The sequence below is a fragment of the Suillus fuscotomentosus genome, assembly GCF_016647785.1.
Source record: "Suillus fuscotomentosus strain FC203 chromosome Unknown F5891scaffold_14, whole genome shotgun sequence".
In the NCBI taxonomy this organism is placed as follows: Eukaryota; Fungi; Basidiomycota; class Agaricomycetes; order Boletales; family Suillaceae; genus Suillus; species Suillus fuscotomentosus.
This window is the reverse complement of record NW_024539526.1, coordinates 411,170-434,231: the sequence shown is the minus strand read 5'-3', so window position 1 is coordinate 434,231 and position 23,062 is coordinate 411,170. Positions and strand designations below refer to the sequence as shown.

Below are 23,062 nucleotides of genomic sequence, written 5' to 3'. Positions count from 1 at the left end.
GCAAACACTGAATTATCATAATACGGTAGATCAAAGGTCACGCGTCACGGCTAGCCAAGGCTAACAGGGTCAGGCGCCTGGATGAATTATTTTCGCTGGAGAACGACTCACCTGACTTGCTTGTGATTCATCTATGAAATTGATAATTCAGATATGCCGAGAGAAGGACGTTAGCTAGCATCCCCATATAAACGCAGCGCCTCTTTGAAACACTGAGAGCGTGAATATCACGGCGGAGACAGGATCGGTTCCATATTCCAAGGGAAGCAACTGTGCCTGCTAAATTCAAAGGTTGCTCGGTGCTTTCTGAGTGACCGCAGACATCCATTATCTTGGTTGAGAATTCTCTGAGGCTAGATTGTCCTTGCAACAGAGATTAACCATCTGAAGTAGCATCCAGTCATCGAAAAGCCAAGAATGTTGAAGACCAATGGATAGCAACTAGACCTAAACTGCTCGCGAAGATAGAAATGTCGACCTAGAGCCTGTATTGCGGTCATTAGAAGGGGAGATTAAGTCCACATAAAGTCTAAGAACACCGAATGCCGAACTTAGATCATGATAAATAAATGTATTCACAAATCTTGCACAATGGGATTGTCTGATTGTGAACTATCGCACGTACAGGGTTCGCTACTAATCACGAATCGGGAACATTGAATATCAAAGCTTCCCCTTGTCTGGATGGTCTGGGCCAACTATAACACGTGGAAGATCGTGACGAATGCGGGATAAAGACCGACAGAACATCATCCATAGGAAGTCAACTTACGCGTTGTTGTTATCGTGCGGCGCCGGTCAAGGTTCGAAGAAGTGATGGGAGTATGGATTCGTGAAGCACCGAAGAGGATAATTTTTGATTCACCGAGGTCGGGACAATAAGTATTACCCGCACTTGTTGTCCTGAGAAGTAATGTCCTTGCTACTATTGAAAAACTGGACGTCATTAGAACGAAAAAAATTGAGTAATACTGCTTACCGGTAACAGTGGAAGAAGAGAGGGGAGTCAAAGGAAAGAGAAGGAACATTAGGATATTTTGAGAGCGCAACTCCTTTTGGGATGGCTATAAAGCGTTACAGCGCTGATTGACAAGGACGACACAAGAACACGATAAAAGACCTAAAAAGACTTGCATAGTTAGTCTTATAACGATAAGTGCAATGAACCAGAAATTATAAAGAGATTTAGACCACCGACTCGTATAGGAAAGCAGTGTGGGAGGTTGCAACGTTTGTAGCGGAGTCAACGATCTTTGGGTCGGAGAAAGAGACAGAATCATGCGTGCGCTGTCAAACTCAACTTTGATTGACAATTATGGCCCACGAATTCGCCGCTATCGCTCTTTTCATACGAAGGTCTGCTCATCGTAGAGCTCGACATCATGAAGTTTGGAGGATGAGAGGAACCAGGCGCACGGCATCACTTAAAAGTCACGTTTTCGCGTTTTATAACTTTTATTCAAGTCCCACGTTCACAGTTGTGCCTTCACTCCATCATTTATACTCAAAAACTACCCTTTTCCTCGTCATACTCTTCAAGACCTTTGCGATATCGAATTTGGTATCAAACCGATAGCGCCAGATCAAATAATTTGAAGCACCGGAGCGTAGGAAGCGTGTTCTGAGCGGCGACGATCGGAAAACTAAGCAATTTCGAGCGGAGTGAGCAACAACTTTCTTCCATTTCCTTCCATCCATCCATCTGTCTCCTCTACTGGAGCCTATTATCTGTCTGCTTCACAAAATACCGGCTCGATCAAACACTCAACATGGTTCCCGTTCTACAGGTCCGTGACTATTCGCTTACCCATAGAGAACAAATTTCTGTGAGGAGCGCTGGGCAAAGTTTTTGTCCCCAATGGCAAGCGATCAAGCCAAGAATGCTGGTGCTGTAACACAGGAACATCACATCCCACCATACCAAGCATACGGTGCCTACTCGCCACCTTTTCCGGTCTACTATGATCCGAGCCATCCTGAACCAAACGGTGGGCCACATCCAGCACCCCCGTACATCTATCATTACCCGCCTCCAGGGATGATGTACCCATTTCCTCCTCCTGGTAGGTCTAGTTTCGCGGCGTTGTTCTCTGTCGTTCTCTCTTGTTCTCTCTTACGTTAGACTCGTAGGATTTCCGCCTTACGCACCCCCTCCCCAAACCAACTTCCAGCGCGTTAAGCGTAAGCAGGTCAAGATGGCGGTAAGTTGACGTACATTTTTTGCGCCCATTTCCTAAATTAATTAACTTATTATGTCAGTGTACCAACTGCGCAAATGCCTGCAAGCGTTGTGACGAGCATCGTCCATGTGAACGATGTGTCAAATATGGTATCCCAGAAACGTGCGTTGATGGTGTGCGGAAGGAGCGACAGAAGGGAATTAAGCGGGGACCCTATAAGCGCAAGAACAAGTCAGGCGGCAGCGATACTGCTACCTCACCTACTCATAATCCCAGTTTCGAGAGTACGTTGCAATCATCAATCTGCATTTATTTTACTCATTGGTAGAATTGATAGCTTTCTCATCTACCCCAAATGAAGCAAACGGAGACCCAGCATGGCACCCGCCGAACGGTGTAGCACAGGGTTCTGCGACTGCAACTCCTGCACCCTCGTCAATGCCAACCTTTCCACCTCCGCCACCACCACCAGAGGGGGGATATTATCCGCCCCCATATTTCTATCCTCCCCCTCCTGGTTTTGTACCACCCTCTGAGGGTCAGGCGCCCGTGGAAGGGTCCCCAAATTCTGGCGTACCTCCTCCGATGATGCCTTACTATATGCCTCCTCCTGGATACTATGGACCGCCATATTATGGCCCTCCTGGCGTGCCCCCGCCCGCCATGGATCCAGCTCAGGCTGAGCTTCAAAGGACATCTGGCCCGCCTGTAGATCATGATCCTGATGTCGAAGAAATACCGCCGCCTGCTCCGAAGACCAATTCAAAGAAGAGATCTAGAGTGGGGAAAGATGGACAGCCGAAAGCGAAGAAGACTAAGGTCGCTGCTGTCGTGCAAGAATCTTCAACTTCTAGTGGAACGACGGGAGGGAGCGACCAGGCTTCAGAACCTGGACATGGCAGCCCAGCTGAGATTGGTGATGCATGAATATCACTGGATCTATTGCTGCATACAGTTCCCTGCTTTCGCGCTACTGTTTTCTCTTTTTTTTGCGATCTTTGCTTTCTCGTTGTTCAGTTTCAAATGCATGTTCGATGTGATTCTGTTTTGCCTCCTACGTACTTCTGAAAACTTTCAGAGACTCCGACGCTCTTTGACCACCAACAAGGTCTCGATGAGGATGATAATGTGTAGAGAGGGTGTAGATCGTGTGACGCGATCCTGTTTATGGTCAAAAAGCCGCCGGAGGCAAAGTATCTGTCATTCTCGAACCCCCGTACGTCGATGATTGGAATATTGGCTACCCACAGTCATTTTGAACGTTCCTGGATTTCTATTCTGCCGCCTTTTTTCTTCTTGGCCTTTGGAATTACGGTTTCTGCTCGTTGTATGTATATGACCTGTCTGTCATCCTATGCTTCCCGTCTTCCTGCTTTCACTTATGTATGATATGATTGGGTGATATTTATTATTGTAGGATATAAAGCAACATCGTGACTTACATAAATTGATTTTCAGAAGCGTTGATCGGTTATAATAGGCAGGGGAAGAGAGTTCGTCGACATAAAAATACCTTGCTTGCTGCGGCAAGGTTTTCATGCTTGTCTGAAATTCAAGGGTTCATCGCAACTTGAACGTGACTGCGGTCCGCTACAACACATAAGTTGACATTCACGGACTCGCGTTCCTCAGCTCGTCAGCTCGTCAGTCTGTGCAAATAGGTTGCGTAATAAGGCCTTAGAACGACAGAGTGAGCGCCAAATATGAGAGAAGCGGAAGGGCATCAAATAAAGAAAAGATGTAGGTCCCTGAACAACTTGTTACGTAAAGTTACCGGCTATATCCGGGCGTTTGTTTATTTCAAAAGGCGTTGCCAAACAATGCTCGAAATTTTGAGTGACTTCAAAACCCGAAAACCGGTTGTGTCTGTCTAAACTTCCTCTTCGCCATCTTTTGTACTTTTCCTTCCTCACGCAACATGTCTGTTCTCCGTGCCCTTCGTCAGGTTGCTGCATCTTCGTCACGGGCTGTTGCTCGTCCTGCGGCTCGCTCCGGCCCCTTGCGCCTTGCGACCGTACAGCTTGCTCCACGGGCTTCCATGACTGCTGCAAGAGCTTTCTCGGCATCTACGTGTCGTTTGTCGGAGGGTTCGAGTGAGCTTTGTTCTTTTTTCAATGAACCAGTCCTCACCCTTTTTTGGTGGCAATAGCTGACGTTGTCCTCTCACAAAAACTTGCCGAGGAACTTAAGTACGAGAAAGAGGCTGTTGCTGACGCGCCAGGAGAGCCTGAGTTCTTGAAGACATTCAAGGAGCAGGGTATCTGGGAGGTATGTGTTATGCCAAGTAAATGGTGGGCTTGTTCCTCAGACCTTGCACGCAGATACAGGACGTTACTGGTAACGACGAGGTCACTCTCGTACGGAAGTTTGGCAATGAGACGTGGGTAAAATTTTATACTGCTTGACGTATACTGATATGTTTTATAGTATTCGTATGATGTTCTCTATTGCCGACATTCAAAACGCTGAGGAAGAGCCGGAATACGAGCAGGAAGAAGGTGAAGGTGGAGAGGAACAACCTCCCCACTCGTACCCTATCCGTGCTTCGTTCTCCGTCACGAAGGTAGATAGCCTCACGTGAAAAATTCTTTGCGCTTGTGCTTATATTTGGATGTAGGCCAATGCCAAGGGGTCCATCAACATTGACACTATGTGCCAGGAGGGCGCGTTCATCATTGACAACATGTCCTACTATCCTGATGCACAACTTGGTACCGAGCTTACCGCCGAGGCTGACTGGAAACGCCGGGGCTTGTACATCGGCCCTCAGTTTGACACTCTCGACGTTTCTGTCCAGGAGGAAATTGAGAAGTGGTTACAGGAGCGGGGTATCAATGAAAACCTTGCCACGTTTGTTCCTGAATATTCAGAATTCAAAGAGCAGAAGGTTAGTGGTCGTTTACCTGTCCATTGTTTGCAGGACCTCATCGCTTTCCCCCATAGGAATACGTAAGGTGGTTGGACAACGTGAAGAACTTCGTGGATGCGTAGGCATGTAGTTCCCGCTCGCACGACCACTCAAAAGCCATCCCCGCTATCTGCATGACCTTGCACCTATCTTTACACGTACAACCATACATTTATTGGCTGTTATCTCCCCTCTCAATCTCACTAGCATTTAATGTCACTCAATGTTCATCACTATTGCTTTTAAAATTTTTTCGTGTCGACGTAGTGTCTTCAAGTTTCAGTGGTTTGTGTAAGCACGCTGGCTTACTAGAGTTCCCATAATCGACATAAACACTGTCTGCGATACTGAAACATAAGCTTTCAGTATCACTGCCTTTTGGTGTTACAGTTGGGCGGACGACAGTCTTGGCCAGTATTACTTTGCTAACTTATCAGAGTTACTGTGATTGACAAATAGGGGAAGTTGGCTAGAGTTGATCGTCACGTGCGACCGCATAGGCTGCCCAGAATGCGTCCACTATGAGCTGCCAAGACCATTTACATAAGGCAATGCAAACATGTTTCAGACCTTCTCATTGGCCTTCACAGATCATCTATGTGGCGGTCCAACTTGAAGTGGATGAGCCACCACCACTGCCGCTTCATGCCACGCTAACATACAATAACCAACTGACAATGGGTCTATGCATGCGCAGGTCCACAGGTTGCTCCTGTGAGTATATATAACACTTCGTTCAAGCCAGAACATGGTCAATTCATCTCTCGCGTCCTCATCTACCAAGTCCCCTCCAGTAACCCGCCTCCCTCGCCACCTCAGTAATGTCGTCATCTTCCGGACTCTACATCCCCGTACACCGACGGGAACCTCCACCGGGTTCGGCTAGCTCAACAAAGGTTTCGTTACCCGCACACTCGTTGTTACCCTTGCCTCATGATAGTAGTGAGTATTATCATCTAGCCTTCACCCATCGGGTGGCACATACCTCATGTTCGTCACGTCATACAGGACCTATCTACACACCTTCAGACATGCTACTATTAGCGTCATCGCCTCTGTCAAAGTTATCGCAGAACGAATTGAACACCCTGCGAGCCGTAGCACCAGAAATTGTCCAGAGCCAGAGGCAGCGCAAAACACACGAATGGAACATGAGTTTTGGCCCGTACTGGCCCGGGAACCCTCGCAGACGCCCTCAATTCCCGTTGGGGTCACATCTAAACACTTCTGAAATTGAAGGTGAAGGACAAGGATGGAGGAAGTGACGCGTAGTGATACACACACCCGTCCGAGTCGAGTCCTCCCTAGGCATATGCGAAGGCAGTCTTTATTATGCTACAGATCATGTTGTATGAATCCAATTTTTTGAGCCAACGCCTAAAGAGTCGTTTGAAAGCGTGTATCTGAGAAAGACGAGACCTTTGATTTCTTTACAGCAGAGATGGTCCAGGGTTACCGCAAGCTTGGACAGGGATGTATGAGGAATCTGTCTCCAAAATAGTGGCTGGCAAGCTGTAACCTTGCTTTAACAAGTAAAACGGATGGTTAATTTGATCCTCATGGACCTTATCAGATGAACGAGATTAATAGCAAGAGACGCCTGATAACTATCCATTACAAAATGAAGAAAGGGGAGAAAAAATGTGCATAGCGATGAGTAGCCCTTGCCAAACACAAACAGGCAGGAATAAATTAGAAAATAAGCCTATACCTTGATCAACCCCTTCAACCACCTCACCCACTCACCAACATCTGCAGTACGTGTGTAACCAACGCTGACAACTGCCAGACTGACCAACAAGAAGAGCAATTTGGTGTTGCGCCTCCGTTCGATCAACTGCTTAAAGGGCCTGTTCAATAAGCCAAGCTCCAAGTGCCAAATATTGTAACTACGTACATGGCCATTTGCCGAAATGGGACGGGGCGGAAGTTTTACGCGGAAACGTTTGAGTGACGCTAATTTCCCGGGCTGGAACTTATCGTGAGGGAAGTGTCAAGGAGTATAAATCATCAAAACTTACGCTGTAAGGGGGAAACCTTCCTCCTATAATATTGTCAATCCTGTAAGATGTCACAAAGTGAGCAGGCGGACGAAATTGTAACAAAAGGACGAACCATCCGGGCGAGTCAAGAGAGGCACGTAGGTGCGTGAACATGTCGAAGGAGAAAGTTCGTGTGTGATACCCGGCTAACGACATGTGATTAGTGATAACTTGATTGAGAGAAGGATGAACTGACATCCGCTGGGGCCAATACCCCCGAATGGCAATCCATCAGCTATAGCACTATCAGTGGGCTATCTTCATTGGAAACATCGTAAGACATACTAGCGCAGTGTATCAACACATCATTGGCAATGGCTGAGCCACTCTGAGTATTGTCAAACACTGACCAAGAATGTCAACGACGATGACTTGATAGACAATCGAAAGTAAAACACACCCTTGTTTTTGAAGGCTGCATCTGGCGAGAAACAGTACAAAGCGAGCGGATGATCGCTGGCAGAATTCAGTCTGATGTTAACATGTAAACAGAAGCACAACTCACTGAGCATTGATGTATGCAATTGCTGCATCGACATCATCCACAGGCATGATAGGCAGGATCGGCCCGAATAGCTCTCTTTGCAACCAGTCAAACGTTGCTTGAAAATACTCCGACAGACAGATATATACGCACTCGCTCATTAGTGAATCTTCATCTTTGATACCCTTGACCACGGTAGGGGCTATAAATTTTCGTGACTCGTCGGTTTGCCCGCCAAAGGCGACGGTGCCGGCAGTGCTGTCGAGCAATTTCTTAAGACGATGGAAGTGCGCAGGATTGATGATACGAGAGATATCCGGAGTGGTAGTAGCACCAGAAGGATAGAACTCATCGTGTCTGCGGGCGCAGTAGGATACATATTGAGCATGACGTATATAAGGGTGTGATGAGGTACGCACGCATCTTTGAGGGCCTTTACGAACGCGTCTTCTGAAGAGCGCGGGACAAGAACATAATCTGGTGCGACGCAGGTCTGACCCGCATTAGCGCACTTGCCCCACAGGATACGGCGTGCAGCAATCTTGAAGTCACATTTAGGGTCGATAACAACAGGGGACTTCCCTCCGAGCTAGGAAGATATTGGCGCCAGCACATCACACTGAAAGTATGGATTTACCTCGAGACTAATAGGGGAAAGAGTCTTCGCAGCAGCTACGCCTATAAGCTTTGCTACTCGCCCGCTCCCGGTGTACAGAACTAGTTGTCTCGCATCATAATTTCGACAACAAACACAGTAAATTGCACATACCGTGGCCCCATTGGTATTCCATGAGCTATATGACCTGATAAGTATGCAGTTCATATCTAACAGAAATGAATGACACACCTTGCTGGTCTCCGTGACAGCACCCAACACGACTCGAACGACATCATTGTCCAAATACTTTGGAATTAGTTCCGCGATGAGGCCACTTATGGCGGGGGACAGTTCAGACGGTTTGAGAACGACACAGTTACCGGCGGCAATTGCTCCAATCTTGGAAGGGAAACAATGAAATGGAAGTGAGCGCGAGAAAAGACGAAAATGAACATACGATAGGTCCGAGAGCAAGCCATACGGGGTAGTTGAATGGGCTAATGGACAACACGACTCCCTTTGGTTCCTTGCGAATAGCTGGACGGAAAGCAGCAAATTTGATATTGAAAGGTGCCTTTTCGGTTCGAGCCCACTTGTCCACCCGGTCATAAGCGATCTTACAGTCACTTATAGTTGAGTCAAGCTCGAGGCTGGGGTGCACTTAAGTGAGTTTCATGCACGGTAACTTGGCAAAACAATGCTTACAATGAAGATTCTAGCGGAGGTCTCCCAAGGTCGGCGGCCAAGGCCTCCCTGAAACGTTCAATGTTGTCCTGCAGAAGGTAACCTAGTTGCAGGATCTGGACCTTTCTGAATGCAATGGGTTTGGTTTTGCCTGACCGGAAGGTCTTGTTGAGAGTGGTGTAAATCTAGAGCGCGTTTCGTGAGCTACAAGACAGTAATTGTGGATTGCAAGCCTCGCACCTCGTCAATTTCTTCGAGCGTCGTGAATGTTAACTCAGGTGCCATATTTGACATGTTGGTTGTATGTACACCGAGTGAACACGTTCTATAACCACGTTGTCTTTAGCATATGCACAGTATAAAGTCCTCAACACAACTGCGTCCAAATTTGCAACCTATGGTACAAATGGATCGAGAACGAACACAAGTGTATCCACATATGATGCCATTTCCACCAGCCCGCCAATCATCGAAGGACTTACGGTCTCACACACAAATAATATCAAGTCTCCAAGGATCTACGGTTTTCAATTCTGCGGTTCGGATGGAAGGGTATCTGAGGCTATGGAAGGTGACTGCAGTAGGCAAAAACGAATGAAAAGAATCAACTGAGAATGCCCTGAGTTTAAAGTTAGTATGATGAGAAATTATAAGCCCGGCACAACCGGCTGGTTGCAAACATTTGAAAGATTTATCATTATGTCATTATGCTCATCTCTACCATAGGAACGTTCACACCGGTTATGTTCATCCGTGTTTATGCTTATAATCAAGTGCTGTCGAGCGTTCCTCTGTGGCAGGCTCTGCCAGTACTAGTGCATTATTGATCATCCGAGTCTGGTTAATGCCATGAGAAAGAAGTATCCACGCCCCCTCCCATTCCCGATGTCCACTACTAGTCCGTGAATATCATGATGACATAGACCTTGCGTCGAGAAAGACCAGAACAGTCTTGTTTTACTCGAGAAGCAGAACAAGAAGGAGGTAAGTACTATCCATCTTTAGATCCGCGTTCATTTTCTAACAATATCATGGAATATTTACATGTGTGATAAATGAATGTTATGTTCTTGCCGACGGTCTGAATTCGACGACCACTGCGGATGCTCAAAGTATCTGGGGTATGCTTTCTTTCATAGTGTTTTTCTAGTTTCGAATCGACTCCTCAAGTAGACGAGATTTCTAGAAATTCCCGTTCTTTCCCGTCCTTCACCGCATCCTCGTCTCGTCCAAATGTAACTCCCATTACCATCACCACGAATGTCGGTCTGCGCAACAAGAAGACTCGATGTAGATGAAGACTGCTAGCTTTCGGAACAGGTATTCATCCATGTTGATATCGGTAGCGTGCTTGTCGAATCACGATAATGCAGGTGTTAGCACGATCGAGGAGCACCCGGTTTGGGATATAGTTCTCAATTTGCTAGGGTATGGAGGAACCATGGTCAATATATATGTATGCAGATACTGCTCATGGAAATAATTGCGTGCCATATGCTTCGCTCGCAAGTTGCTAGTCCCCTTGTAACATGGTCAGACTGCCGCCACGCATAACCGTTACACCAAAAGGTGAAATACTGAAAGCTTAGCTTTCAGTATCAGCGACGGTATATGTACTGATTATGAGAACTCAGGTAAGCCAGCGTGCTTACATCCCCTTTGAATCCGCTAACTGACAACTGACACAACCATGGGGTTGTAGGCATAAACAATTATTGTTCTGGGTGTCGAAAACCTGCGATGATCGATCCATGGCCAGGTCCATTGAAGGAGGAGCAAGTTGAAGGAACGACTAGCTTCATTTGTCTGTCTACGCAGGGGACATGCCCCTAAGTATGTGTATACTATGTAACATGGTCAGACCGCCGCCACGCATAACCGTTACACCAAAAGGTGAAATACTGAAAGCTTAGCTTTCAGTATCAGCAACGGTATATGTACTGATTATGAGAACTCAGGTAAGCCAGCGTGCTTACATACTACTTGTTATTGTGCTAAGTTATGCGCTGCTCTGCCAGCTTGTCACAGACTCGACTTCAGGTTCCTATGGCTCCTAGGACCTAGGTGTCATTGGTATCACCTTAGTGACTACTGCTGATGTGATCAGTAGTCTCGCAGTGCCGGGCTGAATCCGTCTGGAGAAATTACATCCCCCTTCGTCGCAGTAATTATCAAAGCTCTCTGGGCGGACGGAGGTGACATTCTTATACGAGTATCTGCTGCTCCTGTACGAGAATATCGGTCGGCACGATCACAAGCTGCTCTAAACGCCTAAGACACGGCGAGGAAAGTTCCACGGACAGACGAATACATATCCCAAGACACATTTATGAATGTCGCGGTATTGATTTCAAATATGTCCCTGATTTGGCTGGGTGTCAGTTGTATAAGCCATCGACTTGAAAATCACATTTCGCAGATATTTGCAGCGATTCGACGCTCATCGTCAGCTTGAAGGTTTGGGTAACAATGTTGGCTGCAGCCAGGATGTAGGTAACAACTACCCAAAGATCCCATGGAGGTCGCAGACGCGATTGACGCATGAGTGTAGTCGATTAATCCAGGCAAGTATCTCTACCAGGAGTGATTGTCCGAAAGGACGACAAGAGAGGGGAAGTGTGCATGGAAATACAGCTTCAGCCGGACGTGCTGGATTAATCCAACGAGAATTGGGGAGGGTGAGAGTAAATAACTACCAGGTGCTGGTGACCCAACAGTTCTATTCACAGACATGATATCATCAAGCCTGTACAGTGCTCCAAAGGGGTGCTGCGAAAATGCAAGATTTGGCAGTAGCCATGCGCTGGAATCTTGCGAAAATTTGGACCCCTCGAAAGCTTTCGGGACGGAGATGTACCCTGAGTAGCTAATTGCTGTCGCATTAGAAGCATTCGACATCGGACATCTGTCACCATTGATAGACCAGCTGAATATTCACGGGTAGCACCGTAGCAGTCGTATTCGCCATCATGTCGACCAGATATTGAGTAAGATTGAATCCAGCGACAGTGTACGCCGGTAGCAATAGTATGCCTTCGTAGATAGATGAGCGAGAAAACCAAAAACCCTGGTTCTAAACGCACTTACATACCTGAGCTCCTGCATGCAAGCGCATGCAGCTTGATCGGCCATGTAAGGTAGATATCCTATATGAATTTAATCAATATACTGGAAACCAAGCCAGCATCATGACCCTTAATAGCGGCGATCGATGATGCAACCTCTCAACTATACATAGGAAGGTCACCGTCAAGGGTTATCTCTCCGTGACGGTGTGTCAAAACGTAATGTGCGTAGGGCATCCTGACATGAAAGAAATTAAGGCCCACCTCCTCGTGGCTATGAAGACATGGTTCATCAAAGATTCTCGTGTCTGTCAAGGTAAGCGCTGGCGGCGGGGCTCAAGTGGGCCTACATCGGCATTATCGGGCGCTTAGGGCTGTTGAAGACACTCAGCTTGAGGATTCAGGTCTAACAATACTTATTGTCTATTTAGGTTGCGTGAGGAACCAAAGGGTTCTGAGGTAATGCAACCCGAATACCCCGCATACTTGAGGCTAGTTAAGGCCGCCATCCTGCATGACTATAGCCAGGTACTAAGAATTATAATTAGCTTTCACTTGAAGCTAAAAGCGCTGAACATTACATACAGTTCTTAACTTCATCAGTTGGGATCTAATGAGAGGTTTCTTAGCAGCATCCGAATACCGGACTCGGACTCACTTGTAGTCTAGATATTTCCTCGTTTCCTCTCTTGGCGGTTGTGCATTATAAGCATTTGCATATTTGCGCCCGCGTGCTCGGTTTAGGGACCAACTCTAAAGGACGTGTAGCCACTGGCAAATGTCTACGTGCCCTAGGGCAGTGGAACCAGTACCGCTGCCAACCATAATGCGCCACCAGAGGGCCCGACTTCGGCCGATACCTAACAACTGGTATAACCGGCTCGACTAGGCCACCGTTACCCACTGGTAAGAGTTCCTAAGTGCTGGCACTCGGTACAGTGATTTCGCCGGAGTCTAGTACTTTGCGTCCCCGCGATAAAGCGGTGACGAAACTGTTTGACATTTTGCTCGCCAGTATCAACTTCAGCTAAGCACTACTAAACATGGAAGAACTTACATACTGCATCAATTTATGAAACCGGGTGTACTCAGACTGCGGACCGGTCCTCGCTGAGTCCATATATGGTCTTCTTGCACAGCCCTGAACCAAGGTTCGAACAGATCAAGGGAACTTGAAAGGGACTGCGCGTTTGATAGATGTCGTCACTTGTGTGATCAGATGCACAATTGTTTTGATGTGATCACGAGCTACAAAGCACAGGAAAAACCTTAGTCGTGTGACCATTTTTTCTGATGTGTCGACCCATATTATTACAGTTATGGTTGCAGGACGCTAGGCTAGTCCAGAAAAAAGACATCATAAGCGGGCAAGTGGTCAGCCCACGAACGTTCTGAACTCCTGTCAATCAATCGGGAGGAGTCACATACCTAGGAATTCGCGACATCTGATCGGACATTGCAAGCCAAACAGCGTTTTATTTTTGACCACTGGCCTACATTCAACTGGGTCCGGAAAGTTCCCTCCGTCACCGTCGCTGTCGTAGTATCTGATATGAAGCAGAGCATACTGATTGTGTTTGATGTATACCTGTGGGAGTGTTGGGGCGATGCAGTGAGAGCGGGGATAGAGAACTTACCGAGTGGTTGATGCTCGGGAGTGTATTTCCTACGCTTCATCGGCTACAGCACGAGTTTACACTATGTATTGGTATTTGGTTAGGGCATCCACGCTCGCCAAACTCATGTCCGAACGGCAGCAGAGTTGCAGACGGCTCCCCGGATGCCGGTGAATAATAAGAATAATAATATTGCCCCATATCATTATTAACGCCGAAGAACAGCTGCAGGGTCTAATCGCAGTCCTGTGTCGCAAATTCCTAATTTGGGTTTAAGTGCCTTGTCACGCATTTCAATATTCAAAGACCGAGCGTAGATTGAAAGTCCTTTCAATAATAGAGTCACGATTGCAATCACACTGTAACGACGGTTGCAATTACGATGGCAATTGCCGTTGCAACACGTGGCAATCAATCTTAGTCATTGTAATGAGTGATTTGGCTGGAAAGCCGCATGGCGTTGAAATCGATTGCAATGTCAAGTAGCAGCTTGTAATGCGAAATGAAGACCTGAAATCTTGGTTTTGATATTTTAATAGAGATCTTGAATTGTCATATTCTACCATAATTACAAGACAAGTATGAGCGGATACTCAATGGAAACCCTCTGAAGCCAAATCCCCCACTCCCTAATATACCCTGCATCTTTCCCTTGAATGAATGGGGCGCTTGTCCATCATTTCTGGATCCTTCTGTTGCTGCCGATACCTCTCACTAACCTTCTCCCTTCATCTAATAGGTCGCCATACATCATCCGGTCCAACCCTGCCCTTGTGCGGGAGATATTTGGTGACGAACAAGAGACCACCAAGCAAAGTGTGCTAGCCGCTGCCAAATGGCGATCGATGATGGGGCCTGACATGGGTAAAGGGCGCTTGGGTGGAACCGAGAGGTGGCATGCTGGTTGGGCGCTATGGGTATCCCGCAGGCATTTGGCAGTGGTCTAGGGAGTGGCGCCTTGCGTGTGGGTGGGGTGTGGCATGGGAAGGGTAACGGTTTGGTGGTTGCTGTGCGATGTGAGAAGACCTTGACAGTAATAAGCTTCAGCACACCAAATTAGATATTCTACATACCAGTAGTAGCGCGGACACCATTGGGAATTGGGCCACGACGGTGCAGTCTGGGTTGGCATTAAAACATTAGCGAAAAGTATCAAGTATCAATATAATAAAAAGACTGACCTGTAACTGCGATTATTCGTTGGACACACTGTCAATGGATGGTTCAGAATGTCTGTACCATTGACCAACGAAAGGCATAAGGTCACTAGACAATGAGAACTTTTCAATAATTGTCGCCCCAAAAAAAGACTGCACACCGTTTGCCATGTGCTCGACGTCAAATCACTGGTAACATTGACTTGTGTGGAGGTTATTAATGGAGGGGAAGAGGGATTCAGTCAAGAGAGGAATCGACGGAAAGTCCGAGCAGAGCGACGACAAGTCTAAGTCTAAGCGACGTTACAGTCACACTGACAATGTGGTTGTTGTAAGAGATGTAAACCGGTGTGAAAACTTTACAATGAATAATAAATGATTGTTATGTAAGCATCACTTACCCGCGATTCAGATCAAGCAGCTGTAGGATAATCTGTGACTCGGATTCCTCAATTTTATCCCCAAGAATGTCGGCGGACGACTCCCAGAAATCAAAATATGTATCTGGTTTAGTTGGTACGTTCAAACTTTACTCAGCTCCCCTCTCCTGGCTATATTACAATCTCTGATGATTCAGACACAACCATCTCCCATGCCCACCCCCCTGACGTTTGGTTCGAGCAATCAGCCCCCGCATTGCAACGTTATGCCCATGAAAGGGTTTGTTCACGAGGTTCTTCGTTGTTCTCGCACGTCAGGCAGCGTTCTACAGACAGCGCTCTGTTATCTGGATGCAATCTGCGCCAAGGTCCCAGAGTTGGTCTCACAGGAGAAGGGTCGCCTGGGTCCACTTGCGAAAAGGAATCAGCTGAACGTATTGTCCAGGGTGAGGTATCCACATCAATCCTATTGCACTTAAGGCTGACTCTATTTGTATCCATGCAGCAACCGCGAAATGGTTCATGGAGACTAGCCTTATTGTTTCACCAATATCTTGCACTGTCATGGCTCGCCTCTGGTGGCAAGGCCTCGTGTGTGTGTCAGGCGGCACGCCACACTACCCGCACAAACCTTCTATTGCGAAGACTCTTGTTTGGCGACAATTTTGTTTGCCATTGAGACTAGGAATGGTTAGCAGTCCGAACAGCTCCAAGATCAGTCCACCCGCTCTTTTGAGCTGCAGAATGACAAGATGTGTATTGACGCTGAGTGATTTGACAGAGAACAGCAAGGGTATTAGCTAGCTATCATGTATTATATCACTTAGACTTTACGAGAACGTCCACGACGAGTAGGACCCTGCGTCGCTACAACCTTCCTCCCCCTAGTATTCTTGGCCTTTGCTTGTCCTCCACCCGATTCCGTCCTATCATCATCAGCTTCATCTGCATTGTTAGCTACTGCATTGACACTTGTATTCGAATCATTAGCGCGAATGACAGCCCTAGATACTGATTCGTCTGGATGTGTGACTGGCTGAGTGACGAGATTTGAACCTTCAGGTCCAGGCGCCAATGAAGGAGCTGGTAAGGCTGATATTGCCGAGGGTAATACTGAGAGTGCCGACAAGACCGGTGGAGTCACTGGAGTGTCTTCTTCGCTATCAGTGTCCATGTCAAGTGCTAGCATGGCGCGGTTGATCTCCTCTGAAAAATCTTCGGCACCAGCAGGATCCATCGATGTAGACAACTTTGCAGCACCGAAAACGTAGCGATTGATGTTAGTCACGATGGTTTTGATACGTTTTGTCTCCCACTTCGTAATTAGCAACTTCTTGTATTGAAAGAAGAGGTCCTTGTAGTTGATAGTTGACGACTTGCCAACTCCCGAACCTGGAAACTCTGTGTCTGGCGAGAGCAGAAAAATGACCTGTGTTGCAGTAGTGTATGAGTAGTAGAACGATTCAATGTCATCAAAATGACTTACAATAACCGCAGCCCATGCAATGGACCCTGGTGTGACTTGTTGCAAACTCCACTTCCGAGCGTTAGTCTTCGATCCACCACAAGGCTCTTGATGAAGCGAGGTGACGCCATAGAGTGAGGCCCTCAGGATCTAGATATGCCAGTATCAGTAGAGTACTAGTGAGCAGCAGGACAATTATGAGAGAATGATAGCGCACCTTTGCAAAAAGTGTCCAGTTGCCGAAAACGGTCTTGAGGGTTGTGTCTTCTTGGAGACTTGGGAACAAGAGAGGCGGAAAAATCTTGTAAGTCTGAGTCTTGCCGGAAACTCCAAACATCTTCTGAATGTCGACAATCGCAGCTCTGTCATAACTGGCATTGGCAAAGTATTTTCCCGGAAGCTCGAATATGTCTCCAGCAACGCCACGCAATTTCTTGATTTCGTTAGAACGAGCATCGGCGATGCACTTATTTACCTGTAACAACCAAATACATTAGGTAGTGGCTAGAATGAAAAGCAAAATTGACATACGAGGTCTTTGAAGTACTCGCTACCCATTACCGTTTCATGGATGCGTTCAGGGAAATGTGCATAGAGTTCATCTAAGAAAGCAGACTCTTGAGTTGCCGACGTCTTGTAACGATCAGCACTATTAAAAGGTGTAGGTGAATCGGGGCGCTTCTTGATGAGAAGCTCGCTGTCTGGGAACATCTCCACTGTCATGCCATATTTGCGGGCATACAACGAGATAGTTTGCTCATGGGCGACGAGGGCATCCGGTGCTTCTACACGCCGTTTCCGTTTAGGCTTCTCGGAAACCAGAACCTTATTTTTCTCCTTAAGGGCACGATTGTCTGCACGCAGCTGCTGAACCTCAAGCTGCAGTGCTTTGAGTGCCTGTATTGAGGAGAGTGTACGTTAGACAGCGTTATGCGATGAAGACGGTGGCTACATACTTCCATTAACTCTCCCTTGGAGGCATTAGGCCCTGGGATGTTATTCGAGACCTGGTCCGTATTGCCTTCGTCCCAGTCGCTATCTGAATCATCATCTGACACCCGCGCTGAGAGATGAGACATGTTCTAGATGCTCGATGGTAAGGTGACGGAGAAAACAGTGTGAATGTCACCCTAATATATAGGATGAGATGTACTGCTTACCTCGTGTATACTAGACGTAACATTACTGCGAGTGACGACATTGATTCAGTCTTGCGCGTAATAATACCAGTGAACTAATGAGAGGCACGTAAACAAAAACACGACTGAAGGCCACATGTTGATGGAAGAGCGACCTACCCTAGTCATTCTCTCTCACACATCGGCACGTCAATGCCAAGGAACCTATTGGAGTTAAAGCAATTGCAGCATTCATGGCGGCGTTAGAGGTCTATGACAAGCAAGGTCAGATCAAGACGTAAAAAACATTATAACAGAGGTCACAAACAACGCGACATCTGAAACACGCTGTTCCAATGCTGCTGTCATAGATTGCACGAAGTCTGTATGAGGTGAGTTGGTAGATCAGATAGACTGGGATCGAATTGCCCGGTTTCATTTGTGGGGTATTCATAGGCATGGAGGGGAAGTTGGGTGGTATGATAGGAGGGTTGGACTGAGGGTCATGAAAAGACGGGGCAGAGGGAGGGACACGCTGGGTGGAGGTAAGACCGAATTGCTGCTGAATCTGTTGTGGTTGCCAACGCCCGGGGGATTCGAAGCCGGAGGTACTGAAGGTGTCCCGTTCGGAGCAGGAGACTGCATGATACTTGAGTTGATGGTATTGGGAGTCGGGTGGCCTGGAGCAGCAGGAGCGTTGTGAGGTGACCCTTCTGGTATACCTGAAGGGTTATTGATCATGATGGGTTTGACATCCTTCTGATCTTTCATGGGACCACCCATAGCTGGTGACGCAGGTGGCGCCATGCCGCCCATAGGTTTGGCTTGAGCCAAGTTCTGGCCGATTCGATTGTTCTGGGGACCAGCAAACTGTTGTTGACCTTGCACAGGATGGAAACCTTGCTCAGAAGCACCGGGAGCGGCTGCCGCTAATAGGTTCTTTGTCGTTGCGGTCATACTCTGTCGGTACTGCAAGGCCTTCAGAACAGTTGAGGGGCAGCCAAGGGCTGCAACAAAATCGACGACTTACTGCATGAAGATAGCCTAGTATAATTAGACCATTAGTGAGACAACGAGCGAAGAAAATGAGAGGCTTACCAGGCATAGAGAGAGGAAGCCGACTTGAAGGGATACAATCAAATGCGTATTGGATGCCCTGCTGCAAGATGTAGCTCCTTTACACGAATGAACATGTCAGAGTCGACAGTGTCGACGACAAGGTAATCGGTACTGCCATCCGGCACGAGGAGAGCTCCGCGAATGATTGACCTCACTGAGAAAAACTCGGCTTGCGCTCGGGGTCTTGCTCGAACACGATAGATATTGAGGTGTTTGTCCTTTCGGAGCCGTACACCAGTGGGAGCGTCAAAAGGATGGATTAGAGCTAGAGAGAGCGTGATATCCCCAACTATACATTCAAACAGAAAGAGAAGGCGACCAAATATCACTTTGGCTTCTGTCTGAATGAAAACACAATCAAAACGCGCAGCATTGAAAAACTTGGGACTGCATCTAAGGTAGTCGGTGTGTAGTCGCCAATCCACCAAGGACTCGTAGTTAACCTTCAAAAAACGGCACTCAGTGATCTGTTTAACGATATTAGTGTAGCGAAACATAGAGCCGAACTGAACATGACCAACCTTATCACTTGCTTTGAATTGTACCCGCTTTCCACCTGGTAAAGGGAGCCGAATAACTTGAAGAAAGTCAGTCAAGAAATTATTGAGCTTGACCCGAAAATTAGTGAACGCGGCATCCTCCTTATGAGCATCCTCGATCAACTCAAAGGTCTGCGCAGCTTGCCTCGACCCAAGTCTTACATGAGGCGCATTTGCATCCGGCGAGACCAGATCATCCACATCTCCTAAATCCTCCAGGTCACCCGAATCTTCGCTGCCTCCGGACTCATACTCGTCTAGGTCTGATATGTGGCGGCGAATGCTCTCCGCAACCACTTGCCAATGGTTTATGCGGAGTATCTGCAATGAAATTGGTATCAAAATGATAGTTAGAGTGAAAAGAACGTCACCTGAGGCGCCACATCCCTGAAATTAGTGCGCAATAAGTACGAGTCTTTCAGCGACCCATGCATCCTTTCATTCGGCTTTGTATTGTAGTTACGTGTCGCACCTTTTGCTTCGATATTGTCAAAAATGTGCACACTCATGTGCAGTTTGGGGAAGTTCCAGTTTTTGTCGCTCTCATCAGCGCTTTTCTCTATATATTGCTATCATAGGCTTAATCAGTGGATAATTGTCTGAGTGAACTGAGGTAGACACACCTGAAGATAAGTCGAGAATGCCTGCACTGCATGTCGGCCGGCACTGATAGTCTCAGTGGTGTGAACTTCAAGCGCCGCATATGCGTCAACTTCGAGAAAGTGCCGAATGCAACGGAGTAGGAGATAGCCGAGTGGACTGTCGTCCTCCGTCAAAATCGCGTGCGCAGCATATACCACCATCTGAAAGAGTGTCAATGGCAATGAAGTAATAGTTTAAATCAAAAACACACCTTTGATATGTCCTCGTAGACACTGCCATCAGCGAAAGAGATGCTCATAACGTGAGCTAAGTGCTTCAAGTTTCGCCAGCGCGGGAATGCTTCGTAGCTAGTAGTTAAATGGGTCAATTCAAAACAATGTTACAGCGCTTGAGTCACAAACTGACTTTTTGTCCATTTGTGCTACTTTCACTCGTCCCAAACCGACAACGATTTTCTGAAGTTCGGCCCAGAGGTGGTCACGATACAGACCACCATTGAAGTGGAGTCGGTCCCATGACAACGCATCATGTACATCAGTATGCATCATGGCCGCAAAGGCATTCTGTAGCTTTGATTAGTTAGAACGAACTTACAACAGAGAAAACATTACCATGATGTCACGAAGGCCATACTCTTTCAGTTTCTCCTCTTTCTCCTCAGCAGTCGCCTCAGCTCGTGCAGCCTTCACCACTTCCTGCGACTGGGTAGCCGTTCGAGGAGGATAACACTTTAATGTATTCAAAAGCTCGTCGTGGGGAACGAGACACACTGGACATGGCCAAAGGCATTTTATCCCTCGGATTAGCGACATAATACATCTTAAATAGTTAATGATATTCATTAGCGATTCAGATTAACATCGAAGTGTGATATTACTCACTGTTCCTCGTAGTCTGCAGATAAAATTAGGATAATAGGAAAGAACCACCGCGGAACGTTGTCAGGGCAATCAAACCACTGTCCAGTATGAGACTTTGATGCGAGCGAAGATAGGATCTTTGAGAATGATTCATGCCAAACGGCATTCTTGAAGTTGACCCAGCTGGGCTTGCCAGCTTGGTCTCTGTCCTCCTTCACCTGCGTCAGAGTATAAGTCCCAACCGCAGATATATCAATATTACTGTGTCATACAATCGGAAGCCATCCAACTACATAGCCGCTACCCACACCCTGTCCGTTACGAATGTTCGCGGGGAGATTTGCTAGACGTGCAACAACAGGATACCCTCTTGCGGTACCAAATGACGACAACCTTGTCTTGTCCGCATACAAAATGAAAGCTAAGGGCTTGCCGCCCGGTGGTAGCTGTGACTACAAAGCAAAGTAAGGCGATCAAAATTGACAGTGAGATTAAGTACCTACTTGAACATTCCAAAAGGTTTCGGCAGTGAAAGGTTCGTCTATGAAACGTACGAAGGTCTTGCCATCAAATTTCGAGAAGCGCTGCGCATCAAAAACCATGTGTGGGAACAAGCGAGGATCACGGAGAAGATCTGCCGCCCACTCCCAGAGATCCCGGTAGTATAGCTCGAATTGTCGAATTGAATCATCGTATGGTACAGATATTACATCATGAGTAAACTAAACTTAGTTGTTAGACAATGAATATCAGAATGAACGAAGGAAAAAAACCCCAGTAGTGCGATGGGAGACGGCTTCCCACCTTTCGCGGATGTCTTTGTGGTTCTTGAACGTAAATTTTTCCGATTGAGAAGCGCACCTGTTACACAACGTAATGAGACGATCAGTTTGATCATTGTTGAGACAGGCCTCCAGAGCAAGTTCGGCTATCTCGAACTCCAAGCGTGACTTAAATGGAGCCCAGGGACGTTTATGAGGTGGGGCAGAAGACGTTGGTGGACGGCGTTTGAAATCGTTGAAGCCGTGTACTTCTGGTGTGATCCCGCTGCTAGGATGGTGCTCGAGCTTGATGTCATCGACCTGGAACATGGGTTCCACGCGTTCAGGGACATCGGCATCGAGAAACGAGGGAAGATCTAGTAAAGTTTCGATAATGAATGTAAAAGCACATAATTTGAGCTCACCTTGGTATTCCGCACCATCCAGATCATTCCAAGTACCTGCAGGTGAGGTATTGCATTGCCCTGTTTCAACTTGAATGTATCAATTTAAAATCAGACTAACAGGCACTTACCTCCCTGTCTCGACACTGTATCAATGTGATCTCCCATCGTCCGTTGCAGATTCGAAGGACCCGCTAGCAAAATTAGACGTTGTAAACAACGAGAAATTGTGCGTACCTGTGTCTCTTCGAATAGAATCAACGAAATGTTGATTCTGCCGTTGTTTTTCGGCTTTCTTCTCGCAAGCCTTGCGGTGGGTGGTGTAGCCACGAGGTTTGATGTCCTGTTGACACAAGTCGCAATATCTTGTCCTCTCAGGGCCCATTTTGTGGATGGTTTGTGTGCTGGGAGAGATTTGGATGGAAAGAATAGGAGAGAACACTCAAAATGCTGCGAGGGGGGGAATTCGAGAATCGAGACAAATATCAATCATCTTGCATGCGTATTGCAACCGCTTGAAACCCCGCCATCAATCTTACAACATGGTTTGTAATCGTCATTGTAACACGATGTAAACGGTACCTGATTACAACCGACTTAGGAAATTTGCGACATGACCTCCTCAACATGGAAGTAAGCCTGATTAATGATAGGCTGTACTGCAGTCTAAAGAGTTATTAATAATTTGGGGGCCGCGGGTTTCATGCACGATCAACCTTTGAACTACTTACTGACGGCCGATACACGGCTAGGCTGAACGCCACACTGTGTGACTCTCTTTGCGCATGGTGGCTTTAATAAGGACAAGATCTAGGGAAAATGACTTACGGAAATGGATGTGAACGAGGTTACAATGTTGCGCACGGAAGTAAACATAGTTCAAACTTTCCGCTGAAACACTGAAACAAAGTAATATTGTACCACATAATGTGGATTACCACCATAACTATCATTTAGGATCCGCGACCCACAGCAAAAACCACTCAATATCGTCGGTCCGATCGGCATCGGAAAGACAAACAAGAGGTGAAAAAGCTTTATAATATCGTGTAACCTAGGTCCAACTATGTACTAGAGTT

The 23,062-nt window shown here is 47.0% G+C and overlaps 8 protein-coding genes across 8 annotated transcripts; 3 read left to right on the top strand and 5 right to left on the bottom strand.

Annotated features, from left to right (window-relative positions):
- Positions 1 to 556: 556 nt before the first annotated feature.
- Positions 557 to 1,267, bottom strand: F5891DRAFT_1020591 (uncharacterized protein). The gene has a single exon (XM_041361134.1). It carries the CDS (start codon positions 1,026 to 1,028, stop codon positions 750 to 752), a length of 279 nt encoding a protein of 92 aa, XP_041228691.1. The 5' UTR covers positions 1,029 to 1,267; the 3' UTR covers positions 557 to 749.
- Positions 1,268 to 1,886: 619 nt separating this feature from the next.
- F5891DRAFT_116868 (uncharacterized protein) lies at positions 1,887 to 3,227 on the top strand. The gene is made up of 3 exons (XM_041365461.1): positions 1,887 to 2,201; positions 2,260 to 2,464; positions 2,518 to 3,227. The coding sequence occupies exons 1-3, from the start codon at positions 2,196 to 2,198 to the stop codon at positions 3,105 to 3,107; spliced, it is 801 nt and encodes a 266-aa protein (XP_041228690.1). The 5' UTR covers positions 1,887 to 2,195; the 3' UTR covers positions 3,108 to 3,227.
- A 759-nt stretch (positions 3,228 to 3,986) lies between these two features.
- Positions 3,987 to 5,523, top strand: F5891DRAFT_1020586 (mitochondrial glycoprotein). Its single transcript, XM_041361133.1, has 6 exons — positions 3,987 to 4,273; positions 4,330 to 4,448; positions 4,502 to 4,560; positions 4,608 to 4,743; positions 4,798 to 5,067; positions 5,124 to 5,523. The coding sequence occupies exons 1-6, from the start codon at positions 4,099 to 4,101 to the stop codon at positions 5,169 to 5,171; spliced, it is 807 nt and encodes a 268-aa protein (XP_041228689.1). The 5' UTR covers positions 3,987 to 4,098; the 3' UTR covers positions 5,172 to 5,523.
- A 127-nt stretch (positions 5,524 to 5,650) lies between these two features.
- F5891DRAFT_1020584 (uncharacterized protein) lies at positions 5,651 to 6,471 on the top strand. The gene has a single exon (XM_041361132.1). It carries the CDS (start codon positions 5,910 to 5,912, stop codon positions 6,351 to 6,353), a length of 444 nt encoding a protein of 147 aa, XP_041228688.1. The 5' UTR covers positions 5,651 to 5,909; the 3' UTR covers positions 6,354 to 6,471.
- Positions 6,472 to 9,574, bottom strand: F5891DRAFT_1020580 (Aldehyde/histidinol dehydrogenase). Its single transcript, XM_041361131.1, has 17 exons — positions 9,379 to 9,574; positions 9,137 to 9,221; positions 8,918 to 9,081; positions 8,670 to 8,862; positions 8,462 to 8,611; positions 8,384 to 8,408; positions 8,252 to 8,331; positions 8,034 to 8,203; positions 7,768 to 7,971; positions 7,636 to 7,710; positions 7,531 to 7,586; positions 7,416 to 7,475; positions 7,327 to 7,365; positions 7,204 to 7,276; positions 7,110 to 7,149; positions 6,986 to 7,057; positions 6,472 to 6,925 (listed from the first exon to the last, which is right to left on the bottom strand). The coding sequence occupies exons 2-17, from the start codon at positions 9,188 to 9,190 to the stop codon at positions 6,794 to 6,796; spliced, it is 1,587 nt and encodes a 528-aa protein (XP_041228687.1). The 5' UTR covers positions 9,191 to 9,221; positions 9,379 to 9,574; the 3' UTR covers positions 6,472 to 6,793.
- A 4,525-nt stretch (positions 9,575 to 14,099) lies between these two features.
- On the bottom strand, positions 14,100 to 15,122 carry F5891DRAFT_1020549 (uncharacterized protein). Its single transcript, XM_041361130.1, has 4 exons — positions 14,896 to 15,122; positions 14,759 to 14,843; positions 14,651 to 14,697; positions 14,100 to 14,603 (listed from the first exon to the last, which is right to left on the bottom strand). The coding sequence occupies exons 3-4, from the start codon at positions 14,669 to 14,671 to the stop codon at positions 14,328 to 14,330; spliced, it is 297 nt and encodes a 98-aa protein (XP_041228686.1). The 5' UTR covers positions 14,672 to 14,697; positions 14,759 to 14,843; positions 14,896 to 15,122; the 3' UTR covers positions 14,100 to 14,327.
- An 815-nt stretch (positions 15,123 to 15,937) lies between these two features.
- On the bottom strand, positions 15,938 to 17,658 carry F5891DRAFT_1185747 (uncharacterized protein; the record flags this gene model as incomplete). The annotated part of the gene is made up of 5 exons (XM_041366589.1): positions 15,938 to 16,543; positions 16,601 to 16,729; positions 16,797 to 17,054; positions 17,111 to 17,476; positions 17,536 to 17,658. The coding sequence occupies 5 exons, from the start codon at positions 17,656 to 17,658 to the stop codon at positions 15,938 to 15,940; spliced, it is 1,482 nt and encodes a 493-aa protein (XP_041228685.1).
- Positions 17,659 to 18,833: 1,175 nt separating this feature from the next.
- On the bottom strand, positions 18,834 to 21,909 carry F5891DRAFT_1127362 (uncharacterized protein; the record flags this gene model as incomplete). Its single annotated transcript, XM_041364175.1, has 11 exons — positions 18,834 to 19,283; positions 19,338 to 19,676; positions 19,727 to 19,924; positions 19,979 to 20,158; positions 20,209 to 20,305; positions 20,364 to 20,521; positions 20,570 to 20,777; positions 20,840 to 21,036; positions 21,091 to 21,270; positions 21,322 to 21,540; positions 21,592 to 21,909. The coding sequence occupies 11 exons, from the start codon at positions 21,907 to 21,909 to the stop codon at positions 18,834 to 18,836; spliced, it is 2,544 nt and encodes an 847-aa protein (XP_041228684.1).
- Positions 21,910 to 23,062: the final 1,153 nt, after the last annotated feature.

What these genes read in the sequence shown, in the direction of transcription:
- F5891DRAFT_1020591 (XM_041361134.1), bottom strand. Translation starts at nt 1,028, where the DNA reads ATGTTCCTTCTCTTTCCTTTGACTCCCCTCTCTTCTTCCACTGTTACC.
- F5891DRAFT_116868 (XM_041365461.1), top strand. An exon ending in TCATAATCCCAGTTTCGAGA is followed by an intron (nt 2,465 to 2,517) that starts GTACGTTGCAAT and finishes TAGAATTGATAG; the next exon opens with CTTTCTCATCTACCCCAAAT.
- F5891DRAFT_1020586 (XM_041361133.1), top strand. Translation starts at nt 4,099, where the DNA reads ATGTCTGTTCTCCGTGCCCTTCGTCAGGTTGCTGCATCTTCGTCACGG. An exon ending in CGGAAGTTTGGCAATGAGAC is followed by an intron (nt 4,561 to 4,607) that starts GTGGGTAAAATT and finishes TATGTTTTATAG; the next exon opens with TATTCGTATGATGTTCTCTA. An exon ending in CTTCGTTCTCCGTCACGAAG is followed by an intron (nt 4,744 to 4,797) that starts GTAGATAGCCTC and finishes ATTTGGATGTAG; the next exon opens with GCCAATGCCAAGGGGTCCAT.
- F5891DRAFT_1020584 (XM_041361132.1), top strand. Translation starts at nt 5,910, where the DNA reads ATGTCGTCATCTTCCGGACTCTACATCCCCGTACACCGACGGGAACCT.
- F5891DRAFT_1020580 (XM_041361131.1), bottom strand. Translation starts at nt 9,190, where the DNA reads ATGTCAAATATGGCACCTGAGTTAACATTCACGACGCTCGAAGAAATT. An exon ending in CGCTCGAAGAAATTGACGAG is followed by an intron (nt 9,082 to 9,136) that starts GTGCGAGGCTTG and finishes AACGCGCTCTAG; the next exon opens with ATTTACACCACTCTCAACAA. An exon ending in GAAGGTTTCCCCCTTACAGC is followed by an intron (nt 7,058 to 7,109) that starts GTAAGTTTTGAT and finishes GATAAGTTCCAG; the next exon opens with CCCGGGAAATTAGCGTCACT.
- F5891DRAFT_1020549 (XM_041361130.1), bottom strand. Translation starts at nt 14,671, where the DNA reads ATGGTGTCCGCGCTACTACTG. An exon ending in TGGTGTCCGCGCTACTACTG is followed by an intron (nt 14,604 to 14,650) that starts GTATGTAGAATA and finishes ATTACTGTCAAG; the next exon opens with GTCTTCTCACATCGCACAGC.